General features: G+C 48.5%; 1 protein-coding gene across 1 annotated transcript in view; it reads left to right on the forward strand.

Annotated features, from left to right (window-relative positions):
* SLC4A5 (solute carrier family 4 member 5) overlaps positions 1-17,891 on the forward strand; it is an 83,762-nt gene that overhangs the window by 41,349 nt on the left and 24,522 nt on the right. Inside the window, exons 4-14 of the mRNA XM_078056395.1 lie at positions 6,454-6,614; positions 7,348-7,503; positions 8,788-8,883; positions 10,889-10,944; positions 11,629-11,786; positions 12,229-12,316; positions 13,260-13,414; positions 13,766-13,954; positions 15,604-15,778; positions 16,274-16,407; positions 17,153-17,424. Of these exons, the coding sequence (XP_077912521.1) occupies positions 6,454-6,614; positions 7,348-7,503; positions 8,788-8,883; positions 10,889-10,944; positions 11,629-11,786; positions 12,229-12,316; positions 13,260-13,414; positions 13,766-13,954; positions 15,604-15,778; positions 16,274-16,407; positions 17,153-17,424 (1,640 nt within the window). The remainder of the gene's footprint in view (positions 1-6,453; positions 6,615-7,347; positions 7,504-8,787; positions 8,884-10,888; positions 10,945-11,628; positions 11,787-12,228; positions 12,317-13,259; positions 13,415-13,765; positions 13,955-15,603; positions 15,779-16,273; positions 16,408-17,152; positions 17,425-17,891) is intronic.

Consider the following 17,891-nt stretch of genomic DNA (forward strand, 5'->3'; position numbering starts at 1 on the left):
CATCTTCTTTATCCATTCATCTGTTGAAGGGCATCTCGGCTCTTTCCACAGTTTAGCTATTGCGGACATTGCTGCTATGAACATTGGGGTGCATATGGCCCTTCTTTTCACTACATCTGTGTCTTTGGGGTAAATACCCAGTAGTGTAATTCCTGGGTCATAGGGTAGCTCTATTTTTAAATTTTTGAGGAAACTCCACACTGTTTTCCAAAGTGGCTGTACCAACTTGCATTCCCACCAACAGTGTAAGAGGGTTCCCCTTTCTCCACAACCTCTCCAACATTTGTTGTTTCTTTCCTGTCCATTTTTGCCATTCTAACTGGTGTAAGGTGGTATCTCAATGTGGTTTTGATTTGGCTTTCCCTGATGGCTAATGATGATGAACATTTTTTCATGTGTCTGTTAGCCATTTGTTATGTCTTCTTCAGAGAAGTGTCTTTTCATATCTTCTGCCCACTTTTTGACTTGATTATTTGTTTTTTGAGTGTTGAGTTTGAGAAGTTCTTTATAGATCTTGGATACCAGCCCTTTATCTGTAGTGTCATTTGCAAATATCTTCTCCCATTCTGTGGGTTGCCTCTTTGTTTTGTTGATTGTTTCCTTTGCTGTGCAGAAGCTTTTTATCTTGATGAAATCCCAAAAGTTCATTTTTGCTTTTGTTTCACTAGCTTTTGGAGATGTATCTTGAAAGAAGTTGCTGTGGGCGATGTCAAAGAGGTAACTGCCTATGTCTCACATTGAGGTCTTTCATCCACTTTGAGTTTATCTTTGTGAATGGTGTTAGAGAATGGTCGAGTTTCATTCTTCTGCATGTGGCTGTCCAATTTTCCCAGCACCATTTATTGAAGAGACTGTCTTTTTTCCATTGCATGTTTTTTCCTGCTTTGTCAAAGATTATTTGACCGTAGAGTTGAGGGTCCATATCTGGGTTCTCTATTCTGTTCCATTGGTGTATATGTCTGTTTTTGTGCCAGTACCATGCTGTCTTGGTGATCACGGCTTTATAATATAGCCTGAAATTGGGCAACGTGATGCCCCCAGCTTTGTTTTTCTTTTTCAACATTTCCTTGGCGATTCGGGGTCTTTTCTGATCCATACAAATTTTAGGAATGTTTGTTCCAGCACTTTGAAAAATGTCATTGGAATTTTGATCGGGATGCCATTGAAGGTATAGATTGCTCTGGGTAGCATAGACATTTTAACAATGTTTATTCTTCCGATCCATGAGCATGGAATATTTTTCCATCTTTTTGTGTCTCCTTCAATTTCTTTCATGAGTGTTTTGTAGTTCCTAGAGTATAGATCCTTTACTTCTTTGGTTAGGTTTATTCTGAGGTATCTTATGGTTTTTGGGACTATTGTAAATGGAATCGTTTCTCTAATTTCTCTTTCTACAGTTGCATTGTTAGTGTGTAAGAAAGCAACTGATTTCTGTGCATTGATTTTGTATCCTGCCACATTACTGAATTGCTGTATGAGTTCTAGTAATTTGGGGGTGGTGTCTCTTGGGTTTTCCACATAAAGTATCATGTTGTCTATGAAAAGAGAGAGTTTGACTTCTTCTTTGCCAATTTGAATACCTTTTATTTCTTTTTGTTGTCTGATTGCTGTTGCTAGGACTTCTAGTACTATGTTGAACAGTAGTGGCAAGAGTGGGCACCCTTGACGTGTTCCTGATCTTAAGGGAAAGGCTCTCAGCTTTTCCCCATTGAGGATGATATTTGCTGTGGGTTTTTCATAGATGGATTTTATGAACTTGAGGAATGTTCCCTCTATCCCTATACTCTGAAGAGTTTTAATCAGGAAAGGATGTTGTATTTTGTCAAATGCTTTTTCTGCATCAATTGAGAGGACCATATGGTTCTTCTCCCTCCTCTTATTAATGTGTTCTATCACATTGATTGATTTGCGAATGTTGAACCACCCTTGCATCCCGGGGATAAATCCCACTTGGTCGTGGTGGATGATCCTTTTAATGTATTGTTGGATCCTATTAGCTAGGATTTTGTTGAGGATTTTGGAATCCATATTCATCAGGGATATCGGTCTGAAATTCTCCTTTTTGATGGGGTCTTTGCCTGGTTTGGGGATTAAGGTAATGCTGGCCTCATAGAATGAATTTGGAAGTTTTCCTTCTGTTTCTATTTTTTGAAACAGCTTCAGTAGAATAGGTATTATTTCTTCTTTGAATGTTTGGTAGAATTCTCCAGGGAATCCATCAGGCCCTGGACTCTTGTTTTTTGGGAGGTTTTTGATCACTGCTTCAATCTCGTTACTGGTTATTGGCCTATTCAGGTTGTCAATTTCTTCCTGTTCCAGTCTTGGCAGCTTATAGGTTTCCAGGAAGGCCTCCATTTCCCCAGATTGCTCAGTTTATTGGCATATAGTTGTTGATAATAATTTCTAATAATTGTTTCTATTTCCTTGGTGTTAGTTGTGATCTCTCCCCTTTCATTCATAATTTTATTAATTTGGGTCCTTTCTCTTTTCTTTTGGATGAGTCTGGCCAGTGGTTTATCGATCTTATTAATTCTTTCAAAGAACCAACTTCTAGTTTCGTTCATCTGATCTACTGTGTTTCTGGTTTCTAATTCATTGATTTCTGCTCTAATTTTAATTATTTCTTTTCTAATGTGTGGCTTAGGCATCGTTTGTTGCTTTTTCTCTAGTTCTTTAAGGTGTAGAGTTAGTTGGTGAATTCGGGATTTTTCTATTTTTTTGAGTGAGGCTTGGATGACTATGTATTTCCCCCTTAGGACCGCCTTTGTAGTATCCCATAGGTTTTGGACCAATGTGTTTTCGTTCTCATTGATTTCCATGAATTGTTTAAGTTCTTCTTTGATTTCCTAAACATTCTTGAGCAGAGTGGTCTTTAGCTTCCAAGTGTTTGAATTTCTGCCAATTTTTTTCTTGTGATTGAGTTCCAGTTTTAGAGCATTGTGGTCTGAGAATATGCAGGGAATAATCTCAATCTTTTGGTATCGGTTGAGACCTGATTTTTGACCCAGTATGTGGTCTATTCTGGAGAAAGTTCCATGTGCGCTTGAGAAGAATGAGTATTCTGTTGTTTTAGGGTGGAATGTTCTGTAAATATCTATGAGGTCTATCTGGTCCAATGTATCATTCAAAGCTCTTGTTTCCTTGTTGATTTTCTGCTTAGATAATCTGTCCATTGTTGAAAGTGGAGTATCGAGGTCTCCTACAATTAACGTATTGTTATCAATATGACTCTTTATTTTGGTTAACAGTTGGCTTATGTAGATGGCTGCTCCCATGTTGGGGGCATAGATATTTACAATTGTTAGATCTTCTTGTTGGATAGACCCTTTAAGAATGATATAGTATCCTTCTGTGTCTCTAATTACAGACTTTAGTTTAAAATCTAATTTGTCTGATATAAGAATTGCTACCCCAGCTTTCTTTTGAGGTCCGCTGGCATGGAAGATAGATCTCCATCCCTTCACTTTCAGTCTGGATGTATCTTTAGGTTCAAAATGAGTCTCTTGTAGACAGCATATGGATGGGTCCTGTCTTTTTATCCAATCTGCAACCCTGTGCCGTTTTATGGGAGCGTTTAGGCCATTCACGTTGAGAGTGATTATTGAAAGATATGAATTAATTGTCATCATGTTGCCTGTGAAGACGTTGTTTTTATAGATTGTCCCTGTAAATTTCTGTTGTAGATCACTCTTGGGGTCTTTCTCCTTTTATAGAACCCCCCTTAATATTTCTTGCAGGGCTGGCTTAGTGGTCACATATTCTTTCAACTTCTGCCGGTCGTGGAAGCTCTGCATCTCTCCATCCATTCTAAATGAAAGCCTTGTCGGATAAAGTATTCTTGGCTGCATGTTCTTCTCATTTAGTACCCTGAATATGTCTTGCCAAGCCTTTCTGGCTTGCCAGGTCTCTGTGGTTAGGTCTGACGTTATTCTGATGTTCCTCCCTCTGTACGTAAGGAATCTCTTCCCCCTAACTGCCCTTAAGATGGTTTCCTTGGTTCTAAGATTTGCAAGTTTTACTATTACATGCCGGGGTGTTGGCCTGTTTTCCTTGATCTTGGGAGGAGTCCTCTCTGCCTCTAGGACGCGAATGTTTGTTTCATTCCCCAGATTAGGGAAGTTCTCAGCTACGATTTGCTCAAATACATCTTCTAGTCCTCTCTCTCTCTCCACTCCCTCCGGGATTCCAATTATTCTGACATTGGAACGCTTCATGGTGTCACTTATTTCTCTGATTCTGTTTTCATGGATTCTGAGTTGTTTTTCCCTGGCCTCCTCTTTTCCCTTTTTATCTATTATATTGTCTTCGAGGTCGCTTATTCTCTCTTCTGCCTCAGTTACCCTAGCTGTTAGATTATCTAGATTGGATTGGATCTCATTGATAGCATTTTTAAGTTTTGCCAATTCACCTTTTATTTCTGCCCTTAGAGACTCTATGTTGCCATTAATTGATTTCTCCATTCTAGCCATTGTCTTCACAATTGCTAGCCTGAATTCCATCTCCGACATCTTGGTTATATCTGCATCCATTTGTAAATCTGCAGCATAAGTCATAATCTCTGAATCTTTTCTATTTTGGGGGCTCTTCCTCCTAGTCATTCTGTTGATGGGTGTTTGAGGGAATGTATAGAGTCCAAATTATTGACCAGAACCCAAGCAAGATGCACCTGTTTTCTTGGGACCTTAGGGTTGCTGGCCTCTTGTTTTCCCAGCCTGTCTTCTGCGGGAGGGGCCTGCCGCGCTGTTACTTAGGCAACCCTGTTTGGGCAGAGTTGCCCTGCGCCCCTGTGGCGGGGCATGGGCTCAGCGGGAATCAGATTTTGGGGCTTTTGTTCTCTGGTGGCTTTCCCTGGTGGCTTTCCGCGTCTCTTCTGCAAGTCAGAGCAGAAGAGACCATTTCCAACCCTCTGCCTCAGAGCAGAGAGACCGCAGTCTGTTCTTCAGTGAGCTCTCCAGGCCACACCGTCTCTGTTTCTGTCCGTGCTGCTATAAACTGCAGTGTCCTGGGTTGTGCGCCCCTCCGCAGCGCTCCCAGTCCTGCCTCCAGGTCGGGGCACGTCTCTGCCCTTTGTGCTTCTAAAACTGCCAGCCACTCCCAGTTCACTGGTACGACCCCGCCATTCCGGGTTTCCGCCCCAGGGGCTGCCCTAAAGTCCTTTCCCTGCCGCTACCGGTCTGAGAGTCTGTGCCCGTCCGTAGCGCGCAAGGCTGTCGCTCACCGGAGGTGTAGGATCCCCACGGCCCGGCACCCTCCTGCTGCCGTTTATCCTGCAATATCTGCCCGCAGAATCACGGCTCCCCGCTTCGTACCTCAAAACCAACCGCCTGCGATATTCTGCTTGTAGAGATCCAGATCTTCTTACATCTCAGGCTGGTTTCGTGGGTGCTCAGAGTGGTCTGGTAGATATCCAGCTCAATTCTGGGGACCAGTTGAAATAGGGTCCCCTACTCTTCCACCATCTTTCCCCCCCTCAATTGCGAATCCAGGCTCCAGCTTTTAGGCAAGTTTCTCTATCTGCTAACAGCATAGCCGTCCCCATTCTTCTTTTTTAGACATTCCCCAACCATTTTCGAACATTTACTTTTTCAGAAGAACTTCAGAATTAGTCACATGGTCCCAAACTACTCTTTTGGGATTTTGATTGGAATAGCTTGAAGCTACCCACTGACTTGGGGTTGACGTCTTGCAAAACGGAGCCTGCTGGCTGGGTGCTCCTGGCAGCTCTCCAGGCTGTCTGGTGCCGCCCTCTGCTGGGCTGTCTCAGGCCTTCCCACTCGGCTCCTCCACCCAGCCTCTGATTCTGTCCTCTAGAAAGAACAAATTCCTATACATCCTTGGTCTAATTTCTTTCCTTCCCCAGATGACATATGGATTTTAATATGAACTCTGAGAACCAAAGCCCAGAGTGGACTTGTAGAATCCCCAGGCCCTGCAGCAGAAGCCGTGGGGAAATACTTTTTTGTCAGGAACGCTTTCTTTGCTCCCCACAAACCACACCCCATAAGGCAGACACTGAACACAGGTGTGACCGGCCCTGAGTAGCCAGGCTCCAGTTGATACTTTTTTTTAAACAGCTTTATTATTATAGGTTATCATCAACTTCCCTCATTTTAAATGTACAATTAAATGATTTTTTAGTGAATGTAGAGTTGTGCAACCATCACCAAATCCAGTTTGGGAACATTTCTGCCACCCCCAAAAAGACCCCTCATGCCCATTTATGGTCTTCCTCTGGAATGTCACTTTGCCCTGAGCACAACAACATCAGGAGAAGTGAGGGGGAGAGTGGGAGGGTTCCCAAGATTCTCTGCCTGTGAGTCTAGCACCAATGTCCCAACAACATGCAGCGCATGCACATGACTTGCCAGCTATCACCCCTTGCCCCAAGGAGACCTCATGGGGGCTGCTCCTGAGGGCAGTGGCCACGCTGAGCCCCATCCTAACCCCTTCCAGGTGGATAAAGTTTGAAGAAAAGGTAGAGGAAGGAGGCGAACGCTGGAGCAAGCCCCACGTGTCCACACTGTCGCTGCACAGCCTCTTCGAGCTGCGGACCTGCTTGCAGACGGGGACGGTGCTGCTGGATTTGGACAGCGGCTCCTTACCACAGATCATAGGTGAGGCAGGGACCGCCGGGGCCCCAGAAAGCCATGGCAGCCTTGTGCCCACACCTGGTCTGTGTGACGCCCGCCTGATTCTGCGGACACCAGGCTCTGGGTCTGACACTCCCAAGACAGCGGCACAATGGCTCCAGGTCTGGGGCCCATGTAAAGCTCATTCTCTGAAACGCCATCCTGCAAGGGAGCAAAAAGGAGAGGGGCTTCCTAGCGTTGTCAGAGATAACCTATTGCCATGGCAACCTGTTTCTTGTCAGAGTAAAGGGATCATCATTCATCTGTAGGACATTAGCTCTCATTTAGTGGAGCGGTGAAGGGAGACAATAAGGCTGGCCTTATTATCCCTAAAACGTTTTGCCGATTTTGTTTCACTACATTCAAATTTGCCACAAGTATTTTGTCCCAAATGCTTTTCTAAAAGGAATTCATGTTAGGACTAAAACTATCGAACACAGAACTTTTGTGCTTCTTAGGCTACTTCATTGACTTTTCACAATAGTGCCGATAGAGCACAGAATTGTATATACACACACACAGACGCACACGTGTGCACATACCCAAAGGCCTGTGACCTGCTCGTGTTTCCACAGTTTGTGGCAAAGCTGGGACTATTTCCACGTCTCCTGCCTCCTTTAGTCACTTTTAATCCCACTGATAATAGATGAAACTGAAGACGCCCACACTCCTGGTCCTTCTGTCCCACATAGACGAGGCATGTCTGTTCCCCACTTAGATGACGTCATTGAGAAGCAAATTGAGGACGGCCTCCTGCGGCCCGAGCTCCGGGAGAGGGTCAGCTATGTCCTCCTGAGGAAACACCGTCACCAAACCAAGAAGCCCATCCACCGCTCCTTGGTTGACATTGGAAAGTCTGTCTCCTCCACCACCAGTGAGTTGGGCCATATGCTGGTGGGCAATGGGCATGTGGGGGCTGGTGTCAAGTCCCAGGGTCTGGATGAGCCCACCTTGGTGGCTGGAGAGTCTTGGCAATGTGGAGGCTTCCTGAACTTCGTGATCCTGGAGAAATTCTGAGGTTCTGGGGATCCCTCAACCTCCTTCTATGGCAGGCCTGCAGAGACCTCAGCCATACCCCAGTGTTGTCCCCAGCAGCAGAACAGAACTAGTCCTAGGAAGAGAGCTGGTTCTCAGCCTGGGCTGCACATGGCGATCACCTGGGGGTATGAAATGTCCCAGTGCCTCAGCCTCACCCTGAGAGCTGGATTCAGTTGATCTGGGGGATGGCCTGGGAACAGGGAGTTTAGAAAGCTCCCCAGGAGATTCTCTTGTGTGGTTAGGATTGCAAAATGCTGGTAGAGATGGCATGTATGTGGAAAGAGCTTGAAAGTCTCCCACTGAACCCCCAAGAAGAGCCAAGAGCCTTGGCAGAAAATGAAGCACATCAAGGTGATAGAAGGTTCTGGGTTCATCTCAAGTGTGCCAGGGCTTGTAAATCTGGCAGCTGTGTCACTGTGATTGACAGAGCCTGGGGCCATTAGGGAGAGTGGATTGTTCCAAGCACACATCTCCAACCTGCAACTCTCCACTCTTGATACTGCAGAGTCGAGATGCCTAGATGGTAGCCTTGCTGAACCTGCCAGATAAATGCAGCAATCAGAACAAAGTCGATGAGGTTGCTAAAGAAGGAATCTTAAGGAATCTCTTTAGATGAATTGTTTAAAATGGAAAGTGTTTAGCATATGATAATAACAGCAGGTGTAGAATCAGACAGCATGTTCCAGGCACTATTCTGAGTGCTTCGCATGTATTAACTCACTTCATCTTCACAGTAACCCTGTGGCTAGGTACTGTTCTTGTTATCCCCATTTTACAGATGAGCAGCCTGAGGCACCAAGAGATTAAGTTACTTGCCTAAGATCACACAGCTAGTAAGTGGTGGAGTCAGGGATGAACCCAGCTGTCTACGACACCTGCTGCCTATTTAACAATTGTGTATCTATCTCATTCTCAAGAGTACAAATATTTTCTCTGTAATCTTGTTCAGACTGTTAACTTACTCAAAAGCAAAATATAAAACAACCAAAATAGGCTTTCTTCCAGAAAGGGGAAGAGACACGTCTCAAGGCCCAGCTTTGTTCAGGTGGAATGACTGGAAATGTAAGCCATGCTGATGGCAAGGCTGCTGATGCCAAATCCCTTCTGTTCCTCCTCCCAGATCGCAGCCCGGCCCGGAGCCCCGTGGCTGGTCCGAGCCTCCACCACTCCACCGAGGACCTGAGGATGCGGCAAAGTGCCAGTTACGGCCGGCTGTGTGAGTGTGTTCTCAGCAGCTGCCCATGGCGGCTGGGGAATGCCAGCTTCCGTAAGCTTTCGTGGGTGGGGGAGATAAAGGCCAGGACCTGTCTAGAATTCCCAGGACAGGCATCAGGAGAAATCTAACCTTCACCCCAAACCCGGGCTGTCTTTGGGGCCTAACTTACTACCCTAAGTGTCTAGGTAATTGCTCTGACAGATGCAACTCTAAATCAAATGCTGGCATAATCAGTACCCAATCCTATGGTGCTAGGCATTTTTGTCTTAGTCTGTACCTTTGTTTCCCCCAGAATGGTCATCAGTCCCATTTTTGGTAAGAAGTCTTCCTCGAAACTGAATTAGAAACAGGCTAGGGACTTTCCTCTGCCATGCCTCGATGACAGCCTTGTGCACCACGACCATGGGATGCTGGCAGTCACAGCCCCCCCGCATCCTGGGAATGGGTGAGGGTACTTGTGAGGTGAATGGTCACAGACAGGGCTTTTCAGGCAGTTCATCGGGGGGAACACACAGGTGAGCTGTGAAGCAAAGAAAAGAGAGAATCTGCAAAATGGAAAGAAAAGAGTGAGAAGAGTATGTTCCTTTAAGTACTTTTACTAAAAGGCCAAGATATGAATAAGTTATGTCAGCTGTGCCCTGACCAGGCCCAAGGAATGATTTGGAGGGCAGTGTGGGCCCTGGCCAAGGGCTCAGCTACAGTCTTTTCTCTCTGTTGTTGGTGGCCCCGGGTCCCCAGTCTTCCTGGCCTTGGTTATTCCACATAGGGATGCCAGGAGGCAGCAGGCAGCAAACGGCTCTGGGGCGAGCCTGCCTCCCAGTTGTTCATTGTGTCTGAGATCACTGTTATGGCCAACACTGCGGTGAAGGAAGCCTGAAGAAAATGTCCTGTGTGCACACCATCCCATCCTGGGGTGGCCCCTGGAAGGCTCAAAGAGGAGACACGCCTGAGTCTTGGAGAATAAATAGGGGTTTTCCAGGAGCACATGGTAGGGTGGGGGCGACACAGGAGAGGGGTGTTCCAAACAAAGGAAACGAACAGCAGAAGGAAGGCACTGTGAAGGGGGCGGTTCACTTCATGAGGAGGGCAGGGCCTGAGGGCAAGAGAGTCAAACTGAAGAGGGCCCACATGCCCTGCAAAAGGACCCTCCCTGCCTCTACTGTGAAGGTAATGGGGACCTCTGAGTTTTAAGCAGAGGCAAACCATGATCCCGGTGCATTGAGTTTAAGGTGCCAGGTGGGGCTGCCCAGTGGATTCTAGGGCTTGAGAGAGAGGTGTAGAGTGGAGACCCAATCTGCACATCCTCAGCCCAGGGTGGGCATGAAGCAATGGGGGATGGAGGAGGTGAAGCCTCTGCAGGGAGTGAAGGCAAAGCAAGGCCCTGAGCCCAGCAGGTGAGGATCCTGGATACAAATAAGAAGAAGGGAGCCAAGAGAGGGCAGAGTTCTGGCAGCTAGAGTATGCCACAGGCCACAGAAAGCCAAGAAATAACAGGTCTGAGAGTGCCCATTGGATGCGGCTGCTTCTGGGGAATGAGAGCTGACTTTCTCCTCCCTCAATGGGGGAAGGAACCATTGGGCAGTTCAGATAATTTGCCATCACTGTTCTCCCCACAAGAGAGCCCCGCCTTCATTCCTTCTGCCAGCCAAATCCTTGACCATCTTGCAACACGCACATGGGTCATGGGGGAGTCCAAGTCCAAGCTCAGTGACACCTGGCACCTCACCTGATAATGTGTCTGTGTCCCTCCCCTCCTTCAGGGCCTGGCGCAGAGCAGACATCTCGGTCTCTGCCCAAGGGGGCTGGGTGGAGGGGTAGCGAGCAGCAGACTGAGGAGTGAGAAGGGAAGAGAGAGAAGAAGAGGGAGCAGAGGCTAGCTCCAGGGGCTGAGGGATGAGGGGGAGGGGGTCTTGCTTTGGTTATGAAGCCAGGAGAAGCATGTGTAGGGACCAAGGGAAAAGGACCTGCAAGAGCCTGACTTCCCCTTCTTTTCCTTCTCTCCCAGGTCACGCCCAGAGCAGAAGCATGAATGATATTTCTCGCACCCCAAACACAGACCAGGTAGACCCTACACTTGGCTGCAGTGAAGGCCCAGGGCAGAAAGGCGCCTTTGGTTTCAGGGGCAGGGAGGCCCTACAGACAGAACTTCACTCCCATGAGGGAGTAGGAGTCCCCAGGAAGGACCCGGGTGGGGGCTCTGGGCTGCCTTGGTGACTAGCCAGCCCATCAGTCAGGTACTGACCAAGCCCCATATGCTGGTGCCATGCCAGGCACTAGGGGGAGTGAGGGACAGAGAAGCATATCAGATGAGGGGCCAGCCGTCCCTGAGCTTGGGATTTGTTGGACAGAGAAGACCAGCACACAGTCTCACCTCCTCCATGGCTGGACACCCATTGTGGAAGAGCCGACTCCCATCTGCTTGGGCCGCAGGGGGCTGGGGGATGAGGCCTGCTGTCCAGCAAGCCTGGGCTCTCTTGTCTGACCCCTCCACTCACACTTCAGTTGAGCAAAGTTGCCACCCATCAAGGAATGTCTTAGGGATCCAGTCGTTGCCTGTTCGCTTGGTCCTGGTGTTAACCCATTTTGAGTCTTCTCATCCAGAAATAGGGCAAAGTATTTGGTTATTTCAGTCTCCTGAGAAATGCTTGGAGAATTTAAAGTCAGGCCTTCACAGCAATCTGGATGAGAGCTAAAACCACTGATGAGAGTATCCATGGGCATCTTGTTTCCCCTCTCCCTGACCAGCGGAAAAACAAATTCATGAAGAAGATCCCCAAGGACTCAGAAGCCTCCAACGTGCTCGTGGGTGAGGTGGACTTCCTGGACCAGCCGTTCATCGCCTTCGTGCGTCTCATCCAGTCAGCCATGCTGGGAGGAGTGACTGAGGTGCCTGTCCCCACCAGGTGAGGGCCACTGAAATCTGACCCCCCTCACCTGCTTGAGGGAAACCAGCTGTCCATGTAGTGGGCACAAAGGGGTGTTGGAAACACCCCTAAAATATAGAAGGAAAATCAGTCAATTGCTGGGGAGGGAAATCTTCTGACGAGGAGAGAGTTTTAGAGTTAATTTAAAATAATCATAAAAAAGAAGGAGCTGAGACAGACACCGTTGGCTGGGCTTGGGCAACAAGACAATGGTGAGGATGCTCAAGGGGGAGCTGGTGGAAGCGAAGAAGAGATGTCTTTCCAGAGCAAATACGGGATTCAAAGGAGGGAAGGGACAAGTGTGTGGTCAATTCATGAGTTAAGAATGAATAATGTCCAGGGCCAGAGAGTCCCTCTCTTCACCTGCTTCAATTTGGCCTGCTTGCTTCCTCCACCTCCTCCTCCTTCCTCTTCTTTGCAGATTTCTGTTCATACTGCTTGGACCTTCTGGGAGAGCAAAATCCTACAATGAAATTGGCCGTGCCATTGCAACCCTCATGGTAGACGATGTAAGTGGTAACGAGAAGCATGTACTCCTGACTGTCATGGCTCCTGCATCTAGCACTGGGCCTTCATTCACTCACTTATCCAACAGGCCCATTGGAGCACCTACTGTATTGCCAGGCTTGTGCAGGGCGCTGAGGGTTATGAGAATCAGGGGGCCGTCACTGCCCTTTAGAAGCACCAATCAAGGGGAGGGACAGACCTGTAATTCTGAAGTGAACCACATGCTAACTGTCCTGGCAGCCAAGCGAGGCCTCACACAGGAGAGGGCTTTACACTAAGGATGAGCAGGAGTGAGGTCGACCCTGCACAAGCCTAAGAGGCAGGCATTCCAGATGAAGGGAAAAGGAGCCAAAGCTTGGAGATGGAGAAGCTGGATAAAAGTGGTTCAACTTAGGCTCAGTGTAAGAACTTCAAGAGCAGGAGGGGAGCCCGAGATGACACGGAGCCTGGAGGCACAGCCTAGAGCTCTCTCTGTCCCAGGAGTGAATGGGAGCCTAGAAGATGTTCAACACAGGCGGGATCTGTACGTCAGAAAGAACGCCCTGAAGACATCTGGAAGGATGCAGCCTAACCTTCCAAGGATGAGGCGCTAGGAAGTTATAATCAGATCTAAAATATCTTGAGATTCTGGGACTGGGCTCTGAACAGGTTTTCAAATGAGCTTGCTCCATGCCAAACTGAAAGCAGAAAGGTTAGGTGATTGAGCCAAAGACCTACAGCTAGGACACGGAGACCTGGCCTTCAGGTCTTCGCCCAAGGCCCGCTGCTCCCCACTGTGCTGAATTTCACCTGCAGGGCTCTGTCCTTCCTTCCCTACAGACAGAGAGTAAGCTGGTAGGAGTAAAGGTTCAGAGGGATTTTCTCTGACACTATACATGATGTGCTCCCAGGAGGTGGCTAAGAAGCAGACCTCAGCAAGATGTCCCCTTCCTCTTCCCTTGCCAGCTCTTCAGTGACGTGGCCTATAAAGCCCGGAATCGGGAAGACCTGATAGCAGGGATTGATGAGTTTCTGGATGAGGTCATCGTCCTTCCTCCTGGAGAATGGGACCCAAATATCCGAATTGAGCCCCCCAAGAAGGTGCCCTCTGCTGATAAGAGGTGTGTGTGTGGATGGAGAGGTGGCGAGGAGGGAAGTGGTTCAAAGGGAGTTCTGAGTCTGTCCATGGCTTTTCTGGTCAGCATAGACGGGTTTGTGGTATTTCTTCTCCTGGTGCCATTTTATTTCTTAAAAAAAAAGAAAAGAAAGCAATATGCTGCATGTGAACATCTGTAACATCTGGGTGCCCTGTGCACGGGTACCGTGACATCATCTGCATCTGTCTCTGTCTTTTAAGATATTTCATGATTTTTGTTGGAGAGGTAAGAGGTGTTGTTGGGACAGTTCTAGAGGGCCTAAGCTCGTCCCAGGATTGGGAGCGCCATCGTCCTCTGCCCCCTTGCTCCTTACAGGAAATCCGTGTTCTCACTGATGGAGCTAGGCCAGATGAATGGCTCTGCAGGGGGAGGCGGCGGGGCGGCTGCAGGAGGCGGCGGCGGAGGCTCTGGCAGTGGCGGCGGGGCCGGCGGAGGGAGCAGCGGGGATGACGGAGAGATGCCAGCCATGCACGAAATCGGGGAAGAGCTTATCTGGACGGGAAGGTGCCCACCCCAGGCCTGACGGTGACGCCAGCCAACCTTTAGGCTTGTCTCCTTCTCACCCAGCTGCGGGAACCTTCCCCCCCGCTCTGCCTGCAGCGCCCCCTCCCGGCCGTGGGGTCTGGCCACTGCACTCTTTTCCTCCCCACGCCCTCAAAACCCCTCTGCATCTGGCGAAAGGGTTGTGGCAGGAGAAGGGAAGTGGGGCCCAGCACTGGAGTGGAGGCACCCGAACTTTTCTCTAGACTCTGTTCCTGTTTGAGTCTTCTAGGGCTGTCCTAACAAAGTGTCACATTCTAGGTGGCTTAAGCAATAGAAGTTTTCTCTCACAGTTCTGGAGGGTAGAAGTTCCAAATCGAGGCATTGGCAGGGCCAACTCCCTCTGAGACTCTGGGTGGCATCCTTCCTTCCCTCTCTCCAGCTTCTGGCAGTGGCCGGCCATCCTCAGTGTCCTTGGCTTGCAGCGGCGTAGCTCCAGTCTCTGCGTCTGTCCTCACCTGGTGTTCTCCCCTTGTGTCTTCCTGGGGCACTTTGCTCTTCTTCTGAGGACACTAGTCGTATTGGATTAGGACCCACCCCCATGACCTCATCTTAACCTGATTACATCAGCAAAGACCCTATTTCCCTATAAGATCACATTCACAGGTACTGGGGTTAGGATTTCAATGTGTCTTTGGGGGTGACACAATTCATAACAGTACCATTTGAATTTTTTTCTCTTTTTTCTTTCTTTAAGAGAGAGAGAGGGTGAGAGACTTTGGGTTGGGTTTCCTTGCTGGCTCTTAGAATAATTCAGGTTTCTCTGAATTTAGGAAAGGACATGGCCCTGCAAAGCTATGTGTAAATTATGATTTTGAGAATGGAGTCATGTTTTATATGCCTTTGGCTCTATGCCAGCCAGTAGTTCCAAATTGGGGGTAGCTTTGCCTGCACCCCCATCCTCCCCCAGGACACATTTGGCAATGTCCAGAGACATTTTTGTGTGCCACAACTAGAGGGGGATGCTGCTGGCATCTAGTGGACAGATGCTACGAGGCACAGGGCAGCCCTACAACAAAGGATTACCCAGCCTGACTTGTCAGTAGTACCAAAGCCGAGAAACCCTGCTCCACGCCAGGCGTTGCCTTAGGAGCTGTGGGGGAATAGTAGACCCAATAAACACTGTCCCTAAACCTGAAATTCCCCACTCAATGGTTCCAGAGAATAAAGAAACCAGTTATAAGATTCAGAACCTGCCCGTGATGAATATCGGATGTCTCTTTCTCCTAAAGTTGGACACACCTGTATTCACCAAGCACAGGCAGATGCCCTGCAGATGATCAGGGACATCTCTGAGGAGGACGTCTAGGACTTCTGTGGACCCCACGATTTCCATTCCCCGTGGAATGTTAGGTCTGCTCCAGGACATGTCCCCATCAGGCCTCCCCTCTCTCGCATCCAGGCTGTCATGACCACCTTTCCAGTGAGGATGACGCTGACCACAAACTTTCATTCCTGCAAAAAACCCTTCCCTGCCTTTAAATGTTCTGGTAGAAAGGTCCCTCTAGTCAAGTTCCCTTCCTCGCCCCAGATTCTGCAGGCTCCTGTAAATAGCCCTGCCCCTGTGCTGGTGTTTGTGGGGAGAAAGCAGCCCCTGGGCCTGTCTTGAGCAGGTTCTTCGGTGGCCTGCTTCTGGATATCAAGAGGAAGCTGCCCTGGTTCCCAAGTGACTTCTATGACGGCTTCCACATCCAGTCCATCTCTGCCATCCTATTCATCTACCTCGGCTGCATCACCAACGCAATCACCTTTGGTGGGCTTCTGGGGGATGCCACTGACAATTATCAGGTGTGTGTGAGCTGTGGACAGGAGTGCAAACCTCCATAAAATCTGCTGCCACCAGGTGGCGGTAAGGAGCTTCATCCCGTAATCCCAAAACCAAGGCTTGGGTTTCATCCACCATGGGGTTCAGACTATCATTTTTAGTAATCCTTTACCCTTCAAAAAATAATAAGCCAATAGTATTAAAAGACCTAAAGCTAAATCATGTTATTAAAGTCCAAATGTAAGGATGACATAAATAGATCAAACTTGTTCAACGTTTATTTTATGTATTAAGTAGTATTAATTGCACTATATTTTTTTTTGTTAATTTTTATTATTGAACGGTAGTTGACATGCAATGTTATATTAGTTTTCAGATATACAACATAGTGATTTTGGGAGGAGAAGGCCCAAAATAAAAGATGAGCACTGTGGCCTGAGCCCTTGGCTGGATTCTAGCCTATGCCAAGAGGCCCCTTCTCCTGCCTCCATTGAGCCTCATACTCTTCATGCCCCCAGGGAGTGATGGAGAGCTTCCTGGGCACTGCCATGGCCGGCGCCTTGTTCTGCCTCTTCTCGGGACAGCCTCTCATCATCCTCAGCAGCACAGGGCCCATCCTCATCTTTGAGAAGCTCCTCTTCGACTTCAGCAAGTAGGTGCCCTTGGTAGCCCCCGGTGCCTGCTCTCACACCTGGGGCAGTATACCAAGGCCAGGACAAGGGAAGAGGCCCAAAAGGGAGGCAGGGGTGAGGGGCACCAAAGCTGCCTTTATTACCTATGGGAAGGACTGTCAGGTGTCCCTCCTGACTCCCTCCAGCTACCTGCCTTTAGCCATCCTAGTGCATTTTAGCATAGCTGATAGGGAGACATCAAGGCAAGACAAGAGGAGACAATTCTCACTAATGTGTTTGTAAACAATTATGTCTGGAAGTCAGTGCGGTCTTGAGCTGGAGGTCTGAAGGCTATACCCTGAACCAGGCAGCTCCTGTCACAACTCTGGGCTCAGTTGCCTCATCTACAACATGAGGCCAGTTAAAGGCCTCCCCCAGCTCTGTCACTCTGATATTCCCTGTTGTTCATTCACCCCGGGTGTTTGTTACCAAATGTGTAAGAACTGAGATGTCTTAGCACCTTCCTGCCACCCCCATGAGATTCTTTCCCAGAATTTGTGAAGATGAGACAACCCCACCCAGGAATTGTCCCTGTCCCTAGTCCTCTCACATTTCCTAGGAGGGCATTTCCTAGTCCTCTCACATTCCCCAGACCCACTCTTAGTGGCTCACCTGTCCTCTCCATTGCCACAGGAGGGACAGGTGAGCCACTAAGAGTGGGTCTGGGGAGCCAAGCACATACAAGAGCCCTGGGCTCAAGGCCCCTTCCTTCCCTCTGTCTTCCAGAGGCAATGGTCTGGACTACATGGAGTTCCGCCTCTGGATTGGCCTCCACTCAGCCATCCAGTGCCTTATCCTGGTGGCCACAGATGCCAGCTTTATCATCAAGTATATCACCCGCTTCACAGAAGAGGGCTTCTCCACCCTTATCAGCTTCATCTTCATCTATGATGCCATCAAGAAGATGATTGGTGCCTTCAAGTACTACCCCATCAATATGGACTTTAAGCCTGACTCCATCACCACCTACAAATGCGAGTGTGTCGCCCCCGACACAGGTGACCGGTAATCCCAGATGTGCCCTGCGCTCCCACCCACTCACTCTCCCCCCACCACAGCTCTTTACTGAAATGTAGGAGATACCACCATGAGAAGTATCAGCCCCGTTGGGTGGTAACAAGTGACCTGAACACTACCTGGATGTCCATCTGCCAAGGGTGATATAATAAGAATTCCTGGGGCGCCCGAGTGGCTCAGTCAGTTAAGCGCTGACTCTTGGTTTTGGCTCAGGTCATGATCTCAGGGTCATAAGATCGAGCCCCGGATCAGGAAGGTGGATCCTGCTTAAGATTCTCTCTCCCCCCCTCCCTCTGCTCCCCACCATCCCTGCTAGTTTGCTGTCTTAAAAGAAAAATTCCTGCACTGGGTGGGAGGTTGAATCAACCAACTGGTCAACCTGATAATACTTGGTACCGTTCCTGTGGAATTCCTTACTGACCAGAAAAGTGTCATCTGTATAGTTAGG

Source organism: Halichoerus grypus, chromosome 10 (genome assembly GCF_964656455.1).
Source record: "Halichoerus grypus chromosome 10, mHalGry1.hap1.1, whole genome shotgun sequence".
Lineage (NCBI taxonomy): Eukaryota > Metazoa > Chordata > Mammalia > Carnivora > Phocidae > Halichoerus > Halichoerus grypus.